Source organism: Psammomys obesus, unplaced genomic scaffold, assembly GCF_907164565.1.
Source record: "Psammomys obesus unplaced genomic scaffold, mPsaObe1.curated_primary_1811, whole genome shotgun sequence".
Classification (NCBI taxonomy): Eukaryota; Metazoa; Chordata; class Mammalia; order Rodentia; family Muridae; genus Psammomys; species Psammomys obesus.
In genome coordinates, this window is record NW_026596176.1 from 1,840,418 (window position 1) to 1,858,857 (window position 18,440).

Below are 18,440 nucleotides of genomic sequence, written 5' to 3' on the forward strand. Positions count from 1 at the left end.
TATCCTTGTGCATCTCGAGAGACACTTTGTGATCACATTTACATTTCTTTCTTTAAAAAGGAGTTTCGAGTCCGACAGGGTGGTGCACGCCTATAATCCCAGCACTGAGGGCAGCAGAGGCAGGTGGATATCTGTGAGTTCAAGGCCAACCTGGTCTACAAAGCAAGTCCAGGAAAGCCAAAGTTACACAAGAAAGGGAGGGGCTAGAAAGATAGCTCAGAGGTTAAGAGCACTGTCTGCTAGTCCTGAGTTCAATTCCCAGCAACCACATGGTGGTCTACAACCATCTATACTGGGATCTGATGCCCTCTTCTGGCATCAGGTGTACATGCAAATTGAGCACTCACTTTAAAAAAAACCTAAATTATATCCGTGTATGTGTGTGTGTTGGTATCTGAATGCCACCACGGCACACTTACGTAGGGCACTAACAACTTTCAGGAGTCAGTTCTCTTCTACTTTGTGGGTCTCAGGGACGGAACTTTACTAGCTCAAGTTGGTGGCAAGTACCTTTATCCTGCTGTCTTGCTGGCATTGTGTGTTTATGTGTGTGGTGGGCTTGTATGTGTGTGTTTGCATGGTTGTGTGCACCTGTGTGTGTGTGTATGTGCCTGTGTGTGGTGGTCGTAGGCTTGCATATGTGTGTTTGCGGGGTGTGTACAATTGTGTGTGAATGCATGTGGAGGCCAGTGCTTTATCACAGCAGCAGTAAAGCAAATGAGTACGAACTACCTTCACCTCCCAAATGCTGGAACTACGGGCCTGTACCACAAGTGTGTTTTCTATATATTTTCTATGCTTATCATGTATCTTGCTTGCTTACTTCTATCATTCCTGTGTATCTCTCCTATTGTTTATGAGTTTCTGGAGAACATGCCACAGTTGGAGGTGGCTTGTCTGAGAAGTTAGGAGCATGTTGTATTTTCTCCAACTGACAAACACTGTGTGCTTATGTCATGTTTTGACATCAGCATGGTGGCTGAGTGCTCCCAATTTATCGGGACAAGGCGGCAGAGATTTAGGGTGGGCGTGTATTCTGCTTGTCCCAAAAGCCAGTGAGGCATGGGGTGGGGATGGTCTGGATGCTAGCTTCCTGACAGGCCCTGTGGTCTGAGAGTGAGCACACAGCTCACAGGAAGTTTCTCAACCTCTGTCCTCAGCCTCCCACAGAGGTGAGTGCGATCACGGGAGGGGTAAAGCCCTGAGCAGCAAGCAACAGTTTTGGGGGGCTGTATGATAGTCTTTAGCCATGAACACTTTGGGCCTCAGTTTATCCATCTTTTGAATTTGAAAGTTAGCCTACTAGGTGTATAGTGTCCCAGCTGATAAGGACCAAAGAGGTTGGAGACAGACAGATCTAGGTTTCTTTTGTGTGTTTGTTTTTCCAGAGGCAGGGTTTCTCTGTGTAGCCCTGGCTGTCCTGGAACTCCCTCTGTAGACAGGCTGGCCTCGAACCACCTGCCTCATCTTCTGGATTGCTGGGATTAAAGGTCACCACTGCCTGGCTAGATCAAAGTTTTAAACCCAGGGCCTTCTGCATGCTAAACAGGTGCTCTACCACTAAGCTGCACTCTTAGCCCTTGGTCTCAGTAGCCCAGGCTAGCCTGGAACTTACTGTGTAGCTGTGCATCTTGAGATACTGAAGCTGGGGAATTTCTACCTCAGAGTCCTGGGACTCCAAGTGTGTGCTTCCACACCTGGTTTGCGCTTGGCCGGGGATGAACCCAGAACTTTGTGTGTGCTAGGCAAGCACTCTACCAGCTGGCCTACAGCCTTTTGTTTACTTCAAGCCAGGCAACCACTTGGGAGGCAGAGGCATCCTGGTCTACAAAGGGAGTCCAGGACAGCCAAGGCTACACAGAGAAACCCTGTCTCAAAAAACTAAACAAATTAAAAAATATATTTTTAATTATGTGCATGTGTGTGTCTATTTGCCTGTACGTGCATGACAGTTCAGACGCACTCCAAGGCTGGAAGAGGGTGTCATATCCCCTGGAGCTGGAGTTATAAGCAGTTTTGAGCAACCCCAAAAAATGGGTGCTGGGAACTGAACTCCAGTCCTATACAAGAGCAGGAAAAGCCCTTAACCACTGAGTTATTTCTCCGGCTTCTTACAAAGACCAGAAAAGAATGTTGAATTTCTTGGAAATGTACTTATAGGCTGTTGTAAACTGCCGGGTGAGGATGCTGAGAACCAAATCCAGGTTCTCTGCAAAAGCAGCAAGTACTCTTTACTGCCAAGCTATCTCTCCAGCCCTACTTTTTCTCTTTTTTTAAAAAATTACTTTATGGAAATTGGTGTCTTGTTTGCATTCATGTCTGTGTGAGGTATTAGGTCCCCTGGAACTGGAGTTACAGATAGTTGTGAGCTGCCATGTGGTAGCTGGGAATTGACCCTGGGTTCTCGGAAAGAGTAGCCAGTGCTCTTAACTGCTGAGCCATCTTTCCAGCACTGTATTTTGTTTTTTGAAGCAAGGTTTTAAAATGTAATCCAGGCTAGGCTGAAATTTGAAGTTCTCATGCTATCAATTGTCAATTTTAGAGTTAAGATTAAGTGTGAGATTTTCCTGCTGAAGACTGCAAAGTGCTAGGATTCCAGGCATGTGCTCCCTCACTTGGCTCACTTTTATCTGCTACGTAAACTCTTAATCTCAGGGCCTTTCCCTAATCCTGTTTTCCCATTAGGAGTCAGTCCCATTTTCTGACCCTTTGACTGATGATCCTGGAGTTGTAAACATAAGGTGTTTGTTTTGGTTTCAGATATCTTCTTTCCTCTGCCTTCTTGGTCCTAGAATTATTATTTGTTTGTTTGTTTACTTTTTGTCTTTTTGAGACAGAGTTTCTCTGTGTAGCCTGGCTATCCTGGACTTGCTTTGTATACCAGGCTGGCCTCTTACTCACAGAGTGCCAGGATTACAGGCCTGTGCTCCCACCTAGCTGTTTGGTTTTTTTGTTGTTGTTGTTGTTGTTGTTTCTGTTTTTGTTCTGTTTTGTTTGAGACAGGAACTCAGGTGTCCCAGGCTATCGTTGGACTGGTTATGTAGGTAAAAATGACTTTGAGTTCTTGATCCTGCCACTACCCAAAAACCTCCGGGCTAATAGGAATGCCACTATTTCTAGATTAACAATTTAGCCTTTTGAGATAGGTGGCGGTCATGCACAGCTTTGATCCCAGCACTCAGGAGGCCAAGGCAGGGGGACCTCTGGGCTTTCAAAGCCAACCTGGTCTACATATCTAATTACATAGTGAGACCCTGCCTCAAAAAACAAAATGCCAAACAAAAACAAACAAAAAATAAACAAAAAAGCAAAAAACACACACATACAAACAAACAAACAAACAAAAACCTTAACTCCCTTCATCCTTGATAAGAAAGCTAAGTTTCTTTCAAAGTGCCCTTAGCAACTTTCTGGAATTTTCTTTCTTTTAGGGATGTGAGGTGGTAACTGGGGATTGAACTCATGTTTCTGCATGCTAGGAAACTGTTTTGCTACTGAGCTAAACCCCAGACCTAATGTGCCTTCTGATGACTTCTCACCAGATCTTCTGGCGGTTCCCAGCCGATCCTGGAGCTCACCAGACAGCCTAGCAGCACTCCACCCCACTCTGTCTAACCATGACCTGCAAGGTGCTTCTCCTCCACTGTTGAGACACTCAGAGTTTAAGATTCACTTTACATGTCCTCTGAAGTCCTGACAGGGTTCTACGGTGCGGAGCTGAGACAGGGTTTCATGTAGTCCAAAACTGGCCTGGAACTCCATTGTAGCCCAGGATGGCTATGGGGTCTTAATTCTCCAGGATCTACCTTCAACTGCCAGGCTTTCAATTGTGCCATCACTCTCAGCTTCTAAGTCTTTCTGAACTCAAAGACTTCTGGGAAGCACTGCTGACAACCTTGTCTCATTGAGAATTCCTTGGGTCAAAGTTGTGTTACTACATATTCAGGGTCTGGGCTGGGTGTTTCCAGGTTCCAAAGAATTGAAAATAACACCGGGATGTAGCGGTGCATGCCTTTAATCCCAGCATTCAGGAGTCAGAGTAGGCAGATCCCTGAGTTTGAGGCCAGCCTGGTCTACCGAGTAAGTTCCAGACAGCCAAGGCTACACAGATAAACCCTGTCTCAAACAAACAAACAAACCAAAAAAAAAAAAAAAGATCCTATCTCAAGACTGAACAAAGAACTAATGAAAAAAGAAAGAAAGAAAGAAAGAAAGAAAGAAAGAAAGAAAGAAAGAAAGAAAGGAAGGAAGGAAGGAAGAGAAGGGCCCACAAAGCAGCAAGTTAACAATTCAGAGTGAAGTAATAATACAGATTAGAGAGGAACGAAGATGGTCAAAATTGACAGTGATCATGTGAATGACAGTACTCAAAGCCACTAATTATTGCTTGGGCTTTCCTTTTTTCTTTTTCTTGTCTTTCTTTCTTTTGTTTGTTTATTTGTTTGTCTTTGAGACAGGGTTTCTCTGTGTAGCCTTGGCTGTCCTGGACTAACTTTGTAAACCAGGCTGGCCTTGAACTCACAGAGACCTGCCTGCCTCTGCCTCCCAGAGTGCAGGGATTACAGGTGTGGTCCATTGCGCCCAGCTGAGCTTTCATATGGTTCAAGAGGGAGTATGTTTTTATTATGATTCATAAATTAAGTTATATAATCCTTTAAATCTTAATTTTATTTATACATTTTGATTGTGTGTGTGTGTGTGTGTGTGTGTGTGTACATGTGTGTAGTGTCCTGAGAAACCCAAAGAGGAGAAAGAAGGCATCAGATGATTGTGAATCACCAGATGTAACTAAACTCAAGTCTTCTGCAAAAGCAGTACATACTCTTAAGCAGTATATATTCTCAATCAGTATATGTTCTTAAGTTTTCTATTGCATGCATCCCTTCCCATAATGCATCTGCTCTTATCATGCCCAACCATGAATAGGCATAAGATGGTAAACAGAAAAATTTTCCTAAGAGTGCACTTGAGGACACAGCTTGCGATAGCTCACGTATCCAAAACCAGTTTAGTCCAGATCAACATTCCATTTCTTCCTACTAGACAACACTGGGGGTGCAACTGAATAGAAACTCTCTACATTGATTGTTTGAGGTCAGGAAGGAATGTTTGCACAGCCCAGTGCAGGTTGGGAGACAGGGAGCCTGAGGTTGGGAAGTGTGTTGTTTGGAGAAGGGCGAGTGTGCACAGCACTCCCAGGTGAAGGAAGCCCATTATTACAGGAGACAGAGGGCATACCCAAAGACCAAACAGGGTCTCGGGCTACTAGGCCATGCTCTGCACTTGACTGCTTCAACAGCGATCCCAGCTCTAAACGGCTCAGCAATCAGGAGGGACAAGCTAGAAGCATCAGAAAGAATGTGGATGAGCCGCAAGTGAGACCCAAAATAAACACTAACAAACTGTCACACATACACAAACTTCAAATACAGAGAAACATAGAGTATGGTCTTGGAAGCATGAACTAGCTGGATAGCAATTGAAAGATCCCCGGAGGGTATCTTCCGTCAGAGAGACCCCCTCCCAAGGAACAACGAGGCCATTCGGATGCAAACAGCAAGAGGCTTTTATTTTGATACACGGGTACCCGGGGCGAAAAGTCATTCGAGAGACTTTCGCGCCCCCCAGGTAGGAAGCTGGGGTTTTTATAGGGTTTTAGAGCAGAAGCACTGGTACAGAAGCGAGAAGCATGGTTACAGGGGGCTGATTGGTATGTTTACATGAGACCACGATTTGCGTCAAAGTTTGGCAGGGGCACCAAGATTCCAGGAACTGGGTGGTCAAGGGGGTTATGATGACCCCTTGACGTGGCCCGCCACCTGTTATTTTGCTTTTCTCTATCTTAACTGAAACAGTCTCACAGATATTTATGAGGGTGATTAACACAAACTGTTTTTAGTATGACTGGGGCAGCCTGACCACAGATATCCCAAGTGGGTGACACAGCTAAGTTTCTCAGTAATTTTCCAGTTCCCCACCTAGCCTACAGAGTTTCTCATAGCTATGTTTAACTTAGGGTGAGGCAGGGGTCTTTCACAATGACTGAGAATGGGCTTCGGATGTGGGTCAGTTGTATAACGTTCAAAGCCTTGAGTTTGGTTCCCAGTCCTGGTGTTGCGTACCTATCAAACCCAGTAGGAGAATTAGAAGTTCAAGGTCATCCTGAGTTACATAGTGAGTTTAAGGGCAGGGTCTATTATATGAGACTTTGTCTGAAAAGACAAACCAGCTAACAAAAGGCTGGGGAGAGTCTGGGAGGAAAGTTCTGGGAAAATAGTCACCTCTGTGTTATTTTTTGTTTAAAATTTCTAACTACAGGGAAGCTGGGTATGGTGGCACACGCCTTTATTCCCAGAACTTGAGGGGCAGAGAGAAGAGCATCTCTGAGTTCAAGGCTAGCCTGGCCTACAAACTGAGTTTCAGGACACTCAGGGCTGTTACACAGAAAAACTTTGACTCAGAAAAAGAAAAAAGAAAAAAAAAATAACTTCAGGGCTGGAGAGGTGGCTGCTTGGTTAAGAATACTGGTTGTCCCTTCCACCAGACCTAACTTCAATGTACTCACATGATAACTGAGTCAAGCCCCAAAGAACACCCTCTTCTGGCCGCTGGGCACTGCATGAGTGTAGTGCATAGACATGCAGGCAGGCAAAAATTCATCCATACACATAAATCAACTTTAAAAACTCTAAATTACAGCTGGGCATGGTGGCACACGCCTGTAATCCCAGCACTCAGGGAGGCAGAGGCAGGTGGATCTCTGTGAGTTTGAGGACAACCTGGTCTGCAGAGAAACCCTATCTTGGAAAACCAAAAATAAAAGTAAAAATAAAATGAATGAATAAATAAGTTAAAAGCTCTACAGGTTTTTGTACAGCCCAATCTTTTTTTTAAGATTTATTTATTTATTATTTATACAGTATTCTGCCTGCCTGGGTGCCTGCAGGCCAGCAGAGAGCACCTGATTTCATTATTAATGGTTACAAACCACCACGTGCTTGCTGGGAATTGGACTCAGGACCCCTCGAAGAGCAGACAGTGTCTCAACCTCTGGGCCATCTCTCCAGCCCTGGGTAGCCCAGTCTTATGGGGCATGTTCTCACTGGAGGTTCCCCCTTTCAGATGACTGTAGCCCATGTGGAGCTGACATAAAATTAGCCAATGCAGGATGAGTGCAGAGGACAGCACCAGATGTCAATCTTTCCATCTTGCTTGAGAAAAGGTCTCTTCTCTGCTGCTGTGCTCATAAGACTCCCTGGCCTTCCCTTACTCCTGTGTGTCCAGGTTCATTAAGCTCTGAGAATATCAACTCAGGTCCTCGCTCTTGCACAGAAAGCCCTTTGCCTAGTCAGCCATCTTTTCAGCTCTAGGAGTTTGAGGTTTTTTGTTTGGTTTGGTTTTTTTTTGAGACAGGATCTCATTTTTGAGTTTCCAGTCCTCCTACAAGATTTCAGGCATGTGCCTCCACACCTATATGAGGTTTTTTGTGTTTTGTTTGTTTTTTTAACTTTATTGTGCATTGGTGTTTTGCCTGCATGTATGTCTATGTGAGAGTGTCAGATCTTGGAGTTACAGACAGTTGTGACCCATGACAATATGGGTGCTGGGAATTGAACCCATTTCCTCTGGAAGAGCAGTCAGTGCTCTTAAAACTGCTAAGCCCTTTTGTCTCCCCAGCCCTTTTGTCTTTTTTTTTTTTTTTTTTTAAGACAGAGTCTTGAGCCAGGCATAGTGACACACACCTTTAGTCCCAACACTCTGGAAGGCAGAGACAGGCTGATTGCTGTGAGTTCACCACCAGCCTGCTCTAGAAAGTGAGTACAGGACAGACAAGACTACACAGAGAAACCCTGTCTTGAAAAAAACAAAAACAAAACAAAACAACCAACCAAACAAACAAAAAGGGCAGAGTGTAACTATATATCACTGGCTGGACTGAATGCACTATGTAGATCAGGCTGGCCTCAGAGTCAGAGATCCTCTTGTCTCTGCCTCTCAAATGCTGGGATTAAAGGTGTGCACAGCCATGCCATCCTGGAAAAACTTCACATAGCCCAAATTGGTCTTGAACACTATTTAGCCAGGCATTGAACTTCTGTTCCTCCTTCTACCTCAGGAGCACTGCATTTACAGGAGAGTACACTTTCCCAGCAGTGATAAGGAGGAAACCAGGGCGTCACTGGCGGCGCTAGGCGAGCATTCTACCAACCGAGCCACATCCCCAGCCCCCATGCAAGGGTCTCAATTCCTGGAAGAGGCACAGCAGTCTTCACACACCTTCCTGAGTCAGGACGACATGAGGAAAGACAGAAGAGAATGGTTTTGTCAAGGGAAAACAGCGCAAAGCTTGCTCAACATGTCACGCTTACAGTCAAATGCTCCTGGGATTACCCCATACCAACTTCCCCTTCAAAGCAAACCCTATTGTTGAGAGACACAGGTAGCAGAGAAGTAATGGGTGGGGGAGCCTGCTTTCTCGAAAGATCTCGGCTCTGTCTCAATCCCATTCCTAAACCCTGGTCATTGAGGCCGTGGCATGCTACAGTGGCCACTGTCTTTTCAGAGAAAGGTTAGAGCGTCTGGCCTGCCACTGCATCCCCATGTTGCCAGCTCCAGCCAGGGATGGCCTCTATCGACTGACCACCTACCTGGAAGAACTCGATGCTGGGGAACTGAAGAAATTCAAATTATACCTGGGGACCGCAGTGGAGTTGGGCCAGGACAAGATCCCCTGGGGACGAATGGAGATGGCTAGTCCTCTGGAAATGGCCCAGCTGATGGTGACCCATATGGGGACAAGAGAGGCTTGGCTGCTGGCTCTCAATACCTTTGAGAGGATCCACAGGAAGGATTTGTGGGAACGAGGACAGGGAGAAGACCTGGTGAGGGGTAAGGAGAGGGAGGGAGAGCCCTGCTTGGAATACACCCATTCTCTTAGTTTTACATCGGTGAAGTGGATTCAGCCCAGCAGGTCTCTGTCCATGCTGTCTTTTGCCTAAAAGCACCGTGTCTTTTTAAAGGGCATGTGTGTGTGTGTGTGTGTGTGTGTGTGTGTGTGTGTGTGTGTGTATGACAGTTTGCAAAAATCTATTGTCTCCTTCTACCATGTAGGTCCCAGGGATGAAACGCAGGCCTCAGGCTTGGCCGTGTCTCTGATCCTAATCAGGATATTTTCCTAAGTGTACATAATGTATGTTGATCACAGTCACCCTCCTTACTCTACCTTCCTCTCACTCTGCTGACCCTTCCTCTCCCAAATATTCCTCCTTCTACTTTGATTCTCTTTTAAAAACACTTATGTATTGCTGATAGTGGATGTATGGCACATGTGAATGAGTGCCAGCACCTGGGTGTCACAGCCTGTCTGTGGTGTCAGAGGACAACTCCTCTTCCAGGGATTCTAGTACCCTCTGGCCTCTGTGAACACCTGCATTATGACCTGCGCCTAAACTCATGCTGTCTCACACATGTAAATGATAATTTTGTTTTGTTTTGTTTGTTTTTCAAGACTGGGTTTCTCTGTGTAGCCCTGGCCATCCTGGAACTCCCTTTGTAGACCAGGATGGTTTTGAAGAAAGAGATCTACCTGCCTCTGCCTCCTGAGTGCTGGGATTAAAGGCATGTGTCATCAATCACCTCCTGATCTAAGAATAATTTTTGTAAAGTGAAAAACTGTTATTACAAAGCTATCTATCTATCTATCTATCTATCTATCTATCTATCTATCTATCTAATCATCCATCCATCTATATATCTGTCTTACTATGTAGCCCAGGTTGGGCTCAAACCTGTGTGGATCTCATTGCCTGAGCTTTCTGAGTGCTGAGATAATGCATGTGTGAGTCACCACTTTAGGCTATCTTATTTATTTACTTACTTAACAGCACTAGGTATTCGGTTTATTATTTTTTTTTCAAAGGTTTTTATGAAGGAATTATGTGGCCAGGTGCATCGGCACATGCCTGTAATCTCAGTACTCTAGGAGGTAGAGGCGGGCAAATCTCCCTGAATTCGAGGCCAGCCTGCTCTACAAAGGGAGTCCAGGACAGCTAAGGCTACACAGAGAAACACTGTCTCAAAAACTCAAAAATAGACAAACAAACAAAAACAAATAAAAATCACTTAAAAAAAAACAGTTTTAACAAGCCTCTGCTTGATGGCTAGAGATGCTGAACACTTGTAAAAATAACTGGCCATTTGTGTTCATTCTTTTGTAAACTGTTAATTTCATTAGACCATTTTTAAATTAGGTGCCAAACCCAGACAACATGAGTTCAGTCCCTGGAACCAACATAATGATGAACAGTTCCACAAAGTTGCCCTCTAAACTCTTTCTCTCTCTCTCTCTCTCTCTCTCTCTCTCTCTCTCTCTCACACACACACACACACACACACACACACACACACAATAACAACAACAAAAAATACAAGAGTTTCTTAAACTGGGCTTGGCAGCACACACCTATAATCCCAGCACTTTGAGAAACTGAGAGGGGTAGGGGTGGGGATGTGGACTACTGCAAATTGAAGGTCAGTTTGGATGACACAGCAAAACCCTGCCTCAAAAACCAAACACATGGGCTGGTGAGATGGCTCAGTGGGTAAAGGCTTCAGCCACCAAACCTGAGGACCTTAGTTTCATCTCCAGAACCCACATAGTGAGAGGAACTTCCAAGGTTGTCCTCTGACTTCCACACATTCCCTGTGGTATGCATTTCTCAACTGCACAACAGCAAATGTAATACATTTATGTGTGTGTGTGTGTGTGTGTGTGTGTGTGTGTATGCATTGATGTTGTTGCTCAGAGGAATGTATTGTGTAGGTATATATAAATACATATATAAAAATACACACACACATATGTGTGTGTGTGTGTGTGTGTGTATGTATGTATGTATATATAGCCAAGCTGGGTGTGATGGCACCCACTTTTAATCCAGCTCTCAGAGAGAGAGAAGCAAGTAGATCTCTGTGAGTTCAAGGCTAGCCTGGTCTACATAGCTAGTGCCAGCCCAGCCAAGGCTATGTAATTGGATCCTGTCTCAAAAAATAAAACCAGAAAAAAGAAAAACACTAAATTACATAACCATATATGAGGAAAACAATCTTTTACGTATAGAATATTTGCTTATTTACATTTTTGTTATATCTATTTCTTTGGGTGTGTATGTGGGGGGTTCAAGACTGTCTCATCTGCTCCAGGCTAGCCTTGAAATCCCTGTGTAATCAAGGATGGCTTAAAATCCAGGTCCTGATGCTTCTACCTCCTAAATATTGAAAGAAATTTGTGTATATATAATACATCTATACTTATATTTGGATGAGGTCTCTCTACGTAGCCTTGGCTGTACTGTAATTCACTAGTGTGTGTGTGTGTGTGTGTGTGTGTGTGTGTGTGTGTCTATGCATATTAAAGAAAATTCCTTCCTAGCTTTTTTCCCCAAAAAAAAAAAAAAAAAAATCTTACCTCAGACACAATTTCATTTTCTCAAGAAATCCCTTTGCTTGATTGTGGACCTGTCTGTCATCACCCAGCATGCAAAATTACATTGTTATTTTTTCAGGGGTTGCTCTCCCTGCAGTTAGACTGTCCATTTCCAACACAGCACAGAGAGGTGAGTGTTGGACACTCTAGCACAGGTTGGCAAGAGCTACAAAGGTATCTGATGTAACAACAATTATCAGGACTGGAGGTGTAGCTCAGGGCACAGTGCTTGCCCAGCATGCTCAGGGCCCTGAATTTGATGCTTCCAAGAAAAAAAAAAAAAAAAAAAGAAAAGAAAAGAAAGAAAGAATAAAATGTAATACTACTGAATGCTAGCTAAGCTCCAAAAATATCTCTTGCAGTTCCTCCGAATAATGGTCTGTGCTCCCTTGAGAGCCAATCAGCTTACCTTTTGGATGTCTCCCCTGGTGCTTCAAGGAAAGGTGAGCTATAAGCCCTGTTCCTATTCCTGGATGTACTACCAGTTGCATCTATGCCATAACCCATCTGAGGCAGTACATACATACATGCATGCATACATACATGCATATGTCTGTGTATGTGTGTGCTTATATTTGAGACAGGGTCTCTCTACATAGCCTTGGCTGTACTGGAACTCATTATGTAGACCAGGCTGACCTTGAACTCACAGAGATCCACCTGCCTCTGCCTCCCATATGCTGAGATCAAGGCATTTGCTACCATGCACAACCAGAAACAGTATTTAATGTTGGCATGTGGCAAGGAGTCTTAGGTGAAATAGATGCAGAGTTTATATGGTAAACAAACACCATTATCTTTGAAAATTTTTTAGAATATTTATTTATTTTTATTGTATGTGTGTGAGTGTTTGTTTGTATGTGCACCATATTCATGTGCCAGAAGGCCTTGGATCTCTTGAAATTGGAGTTAAAGGTGGTTGTGAGCTGCCCCCTAAGTGCTGGGAACCAAATGTGGATCCTCTGCAAGAGCAGCAAATGCTCTTAACTACGGAGCCATTTCTCCAACCCCTTTTAAAAACGTTTAAGCCTGGTGTAGTAGTGCAAACCCATAATCCCAGCACTCAGGAGGCAGAGGCAGGCAGATCTCTGTGAGTTTGAAGTCAGCCTGGTCTACAAAGCCAGTCCAGGACAGCCAAGTCTACACAGAGAAACCCTGTTTAAAAAAAAAAGTTTAAACTTATTTTGTGTGCATGGGGGTGGGGAGTGTGCCTTGCTGGATGTGCGAAAGTCATAGGACTTGAAGGAGTCAGTTCCCTCACTCCATTGTGTGAGTCCTAGGGTCTGAACTCAAGCTGTCAGGCTTAGTGGCAAGCGCCTCCACTGGCTGAGTCACCCTACCCGACTTTGTTGATTCATTCAACCCCTGTATGTCAGCCATTTGTCATACAATTTTTTGGTTTGTTGTTTGGACTAGAATTTACTATGTAGCTGAGGCTAGACTTGAACTCCTGACCCTCCCACATATAATTTCTAAGCGCTGGGGTAACGAATTCTTAGCTTAAGTTGTAAGACTTGCCACTTTATGAGTATGAGATAGCTACCAAACTACTTCTCACAAATGAGTCACAATCTAGAAGAAGAGAAGCAGGGAGCTGGGTGTGTTGGTTAAAGCCCATGATCTCAATATCGCAGGAGGCTGAAACAGTAGCAAGTTTACACTTAATTTGTGCTGCAAATCGACATCTTCTGGAGGAACATTACATACCTACAACTGCTAAATCATCTCTCAAGCCCCGTACCCACCCTGTGGCTCTTGAATGCTGCATCCTTGAAGATGCAGGCTCAACGGATAGGGAGTTCCACTGACAAGTCTCCTCTCCAGCAATTGTGCATTACTTATATGAGCTTAGGGAGAGGCCTTATGAATCCTGTAAATTTCATGAACTTCTTTAGCCTAGTGTCTTAGCTCCTTGAGTCTTATGAGCCTCTCTCAAGGAAGACAGGTTTCAAGACAGAGAAATCAATCACTCGGGTCTTATGAGCCTCTTTAGAGGAAGACATGTTTTAAGTCAGAAGAAACAGTCGCTGCACAACAGATGCAAAGTGTATGTACTCATGTAGCTCCACTTGAATGCCTCAGCTTCCCCAGAGAAGGGTTCTCAGACTGCACCTAGAAACTGTTCTAAGGACCTGCCTGGCAGGACAAGTAGCCGCTAGACCATGCTTGGCAGTCACTGAACTCATTGTAATTTGCTGATGACATCGGGGAATGGTGGCTTATATCAGCTTTGGGGGGACATCCGTGTTGAGGCAGGGGGATCAAGAAAAGTTAGAAACCAGCCTGAGACACAGAGCAAGATCATGGGGAAAAAAGAAAGAAGGAAAGAAAAAAGCAAGCAAGGAAGGAAGAAAAGAAGAACAGAAAGAGAAGTGGCTTGTGGCTGTAATTCCTAGCAGCTAGAGGCAGAAGCAACAGGTTCAGTACTGTTGTCAGCCAGGGTTGTCCCTGGCTACATGGGTAGTTTGAGGCCAGTCTGATCAACACGAAACCCCATCTCAAACAAACAACAAAAAGTGGATGGGGGTGGGGCATGTAGCCCAGTTGTTTGAGAACTTGCCTAGCATCTGTGAAGTCCTGAGTTCAATTCCCAGCACTCTATAAATTGGATGTGGTGGTGCATGCCTGTAAACCCATCTTTGAGTATATGGCAAGTTTGAAGCCTGCCTAGGCTACATGACATCTTGTCTTAAGGAAAAAAAAAAAAAAAAAAGGCTGGGGTCAGAAAGATGGCTCAGTGATTAGGAATGTGTACTGAGCCACAGGCCTGTGATCCCAGCACTCAGGGAGGCAGAGGCAGGCAGATCTCTGTGAGTTCAAGGACAGCCTGGTCTACAAAGTGAGTCCAGGACAACCAAGGCTACACAAGAGAAACCCTGTCTCTAAGCAAAACAAAACAAAACAAAAAAACCAACCAAACAAAACCAAGAAGAGTGCTTACTGCTCTGTTAGAGGACTGGAGGCTGGTCCCAGCACTCCCGTCAGGCAACTCCCACCGGCCTGCAACTCCAGTGGGGGACTCAACACCCTTTTCTGGCCTCTCTAGGAGCTCGAATTTCTGTGCACATTCCCCCACACATATACATATTCCAAAAGTAAAAACAGGGGCTAGAGAGAAGGATTCAGCAGTTAAGAGCAACAGTTGCAGTTCTAAAGGCTCTCAGTTCCATTACCAGCACCCACATGGCAAGTCTGTAACTTCAGCCCCAGGGGATCCAATGGCTTCTGGCCTCTGCAGGCACCAGCATAGGTAAGGTGCACACACAAGCATTTTGGTAAAACACCCACACACATTAAAACGTAATAATAAACTAAATTAAAAAGAAATAAAATCTTTTCAAAAAGTTGCTTAGTGGATATGCCACAGACCTTCCCTTTCTCTCAACTAGATCCCCGGGCAACCTACAAAGACTATGTCCGAAGGAAATTCCGGCTAATGGAAGACCGCAACGCCCGACTAGGCGAAAGTGTCAACCTGGGCCATCGATACACTCGGCTTGTCCTAGTAAAAGAACACTCAAATCCCATCTGGGCACAGCAGAAACTTCTGGATACAGGGTGGGGACACGCCAGAACGCGGGGCCACCTGGCTAGCCCTATCCAGATAGAGACCCTCTTCGAGCCAGACGAAGAACGCCCTGAGGCACCACGCGCGGTGGTGTTACAAGGAGCAGCAGGGATGGGGAAGTCCATGCTGGCCCACAAAGCGATGTTGGACTGGGCTGATGGGAGGCTCTTCCAAGGCCGGTTCGATTACGTCTTCTATATCAGCTGCAGGGAGTTGAACAGAAGCCACGTGCAGTGCAGCGCACACGACCTTATCTCCAGCTGCTGGCCGGAACCTGAAGCACCCCTCGAGGACCTCATCCGGGATCCTGATCGTCTCCTGTTCATCATTGATGGCTTCCATGAGCTTCATCCTTCTTTCCATGATGCTCAGGGTCCCTGGTGCCCCTGCTGGGAGGAGAAAGGTCCCACAGAAATCATCCTCGGCAGCCTGATCCGAAAGTCACTTCTGCCTCAGCTCTCTTTGCTCATCACCACTCGACCCTGTGCTCTGGAGAAACTTCACGGCCTGCTGGAACACCCCAGGCACGTGGAGATCCTGGGCTTCTCCGAGGCAGAGAGGCGGGAATACTTCTACAGATATTTCCATGACACCGGACAGGCGAGCCAAGTGTACAGTTTCATGACAGACAACGAGCCCCTCTTCACCATGTGTTTTGTCCCTATGGTGTCCTGGGTGGTCTGCACCTGCCTCAAACAGCAGCTGGACAGTGGGGAGCTTTTAAGGCAAACATCTAGGACCACCACGGCAGTTTATATGTTCTACCTTCTGAGCCTGATGCAGCCCAAGCCGGGGACCCCAACCTTCAAAGTTCCAGCCTATCAGAGAGGCCTTGTATCTCTGGCTGCAGAGGGCCTCTGGAATCAGAAGGTTCTGTTTGAGGAGCAAGACCTTGGGAAACACGGCCTAGATGGAGCAGATGTCTCGACCTTCCTCAATATGAACATCTTCCAGAAGGACATCAAGTGTGAGAAATTCTACAGCTTCATCCACCTGAGTTTCCAGGAATTCTTTGCAGCCATGTACTGTGTGCTGCATGGCAGAGAGACCGTGAGGAGAGCACTGGCTGAATATGGCTTCTCGGAAAGGAACTTCTTGGCCCTCACTGTCCGCTTCCTGTTTGGTCTCCTCAATGAGGAGATGAGATGCTACCTGGAGAGGAATCTAGGCTGGACCATCTCCCCTCAGGTCAAGGAGGAAGTGTTGCTGTGGATCCAAGACAAGGCTCGTAGTGAAGGCTCCACCCTGCAGCGTGGCTCCCTGGAGCTCCTCAGTTGCCTGTATGAGATCCAGGAGGAGGACTTCATCCAGCAGGCCCTGAGCCACTTTCAGGTGGTTGTAGTCAGCAACATCTCAACAAAGATGGAGCACGTGGTTTGCTCGTTTTGTGTGAGGTTCTGCAGGAGCACAGAGGTGCTTCATTTGCATGGGAGTGCTTACAGTACAGGCACAAGGGATGGCACCCCAGAACCTTCAGGAGCCCAGACTCTGTCTGAACACTTGTAAGTACCTTTGACTTGTGCTTTTCAACAAAGTTCAACAAAGGTGATTTGGGGAGGGGCAAGGGCTTTTGTTTTGCTTAGGGATTATTTATTTGTTTACCTGGTTGGTTACTTATGGTTTATGTTCTTTGTTTTTTTTTTTTTTTTTGTGTGTGTGTGTGTGTGTGTGTGTTTTGTTTTGTTTTGTTTTATTTTGTTTTGTTTTAAGACAATGTTTCTCTGTGTAGCCTTGGCTGTCCTGGACTCCCTTTATAGACCAGGCCAGCCTCTAACTCACAGGGATCCTCCTTCTTCTGCCTCCCCAGGTGCTGGGATCACAGGTGTGTGCCACCACACTTGGTTTATTTATGGCTTTTCTTTTTTCTTTCTCTCTTGTTTTTAGCATATGTAGAATACTTTCTTTTTTCAGTTTTATTTTTAAATTTATTTATTTATTATTCACTTTACATCATGGTTGTAGCCTTATCCCTTCTCTCCTCCCATTCCCACTCTCCCTCCCCCTTCCATTAATTTATGGTTTTTTGAGATATAGTTTCTCTGTGTAGCCCTGGCTGTCCTGGAACTTGCTCTATAGACCAGGCTGACCTAGAACTCACAGAGATCCACCTGCCTCTGTCTCCCAATTGCTGGGATTAAAAGTGTGTACCACCAATGCCCAGATTTGCCTTGGGGATTTTTTTTAATGGGGGGGGGGGGAGTGAATGCAGATACTCAGCAAACCAGAAGCAGACAACAGATCCCTTAGGGCTGGAACCATTATGAGCCTTTATGAGCCTCTGAACATGGTGCTGGGAAGAGCACCTTTGGAAGAGCAGCAAGCCTTCTTAATGACTGAGCCATCTCTCCAGCCCTTATTTTATTTTTAATTTTGTGTGTGTGTGTCTGAGTTTGGGTTGTGCAAATGAATACAAGTGCCCACAAAGGACAGAAGAGGGCATTGGATCCCCAGGAACCGGAGTTAGAGGCAGTTGTGAGCTGATGTGGGTGCTGAGACTTGAACTTGGGTCCTCTAGAAGAGTTCTTAACCACTGAGCCATCTCTCAGTGGTTTGGGAATTTTTCATTTTTTGTTTTATTTTGAAATTTCATTACATTTATTTATTGTGTGTGTGTGTGGTGCAGTGTTAATGGCATGTGTGTTCAGGTCAGAGGACAATTTATGGGACTTCGTTCCCTCCCTCTACCCTGTGGGTCTCAGGGATTGAACTTGGGTCATGAGGCTTGTTGGCAAGAACCTTTACCCACTGAACCATCCTGCCAACCCTTTCATTTTATTTTATTCCTTCTTAGTACCTGTGTGTTCCTCTTTCTGTATGTCTGTCTCTTTCTATCTGTATCGCTATGTGCTCCTTTCTCTCTGTGTGTCTGTCTCTCTCCATCTATATTTCTGTGTTCCTCTTTCTCTGTGTGTCTCTCTCCATCTGTATCTCTCTGTGTTCTGTTTTTGTCTCTGTGTGCCTGTTGCCTTGTCTCTATGTTTACACCTCTCTGCATGTCTGTCTCTGTGTGTATGTCTCTGTTTCTTTCTGTGTGACTCTGTGTATGTATGCGTGTATATGGTGTTCAGGTGCTCGAGGGCAGATGTGTGTGTGACGGTTAGAAAACAACTTTTGCTACTTAGTGTGTGTAGTGGCCGAGGCAGGAGGAACTCTGTGAGTTCTCAAGGCCAGCCTGGTCTACAGAGCAAGTTTCAGGACAGCCAAGTCTACACAGAGAAAACCTGTCTCAAAAAAACAAACAAACCCAAAACAAGAAAAAAAAAAAAAACTTCAGAAGTTCATTTTTTGCCTTTTTACCTGCTAATCTCTATCTCACTGGCCCCTGGTTTTTTGTTTTTTGGTGTGTGTGTGTGTGTGTGTGTGTGTGTGTGTGTGTGTGTGTGTGTG

At 45.2% G+C, this 18,440-nt stretch overlaps 1 protein-coding gene across 1 annotated transcript in view; it reads left to right on the plus strand.

The window, feature by feature from the left end:
• The first annotated feature begins 8,600 nt into the window (after window positions 1-8,600).
• The window catches only part of Nlrp12 (NLR family pyrin domain containing 12), a 26,475-nt gene continuing 16,635 nt past the window's right edge, over window positions 8,601-18,440 (plus strand). The window contains exons 1-3 of the mRNA XM_055595625.1: window positions 8,601-8,889; window positions 11,848-11,928; window positions 14,875-16,555. Of these exons, the coding sequence (XP_055451600.1) occupies window positions 8,601-8,889; window positions 11,848-11,928; window positions 14,875-16,555 (2,051 nt within the window). The remainder of the gene's footprint in view (window positions 8,890-11,847; window positions 11,929-14,874; window positions 16,556-18,440) is intronic.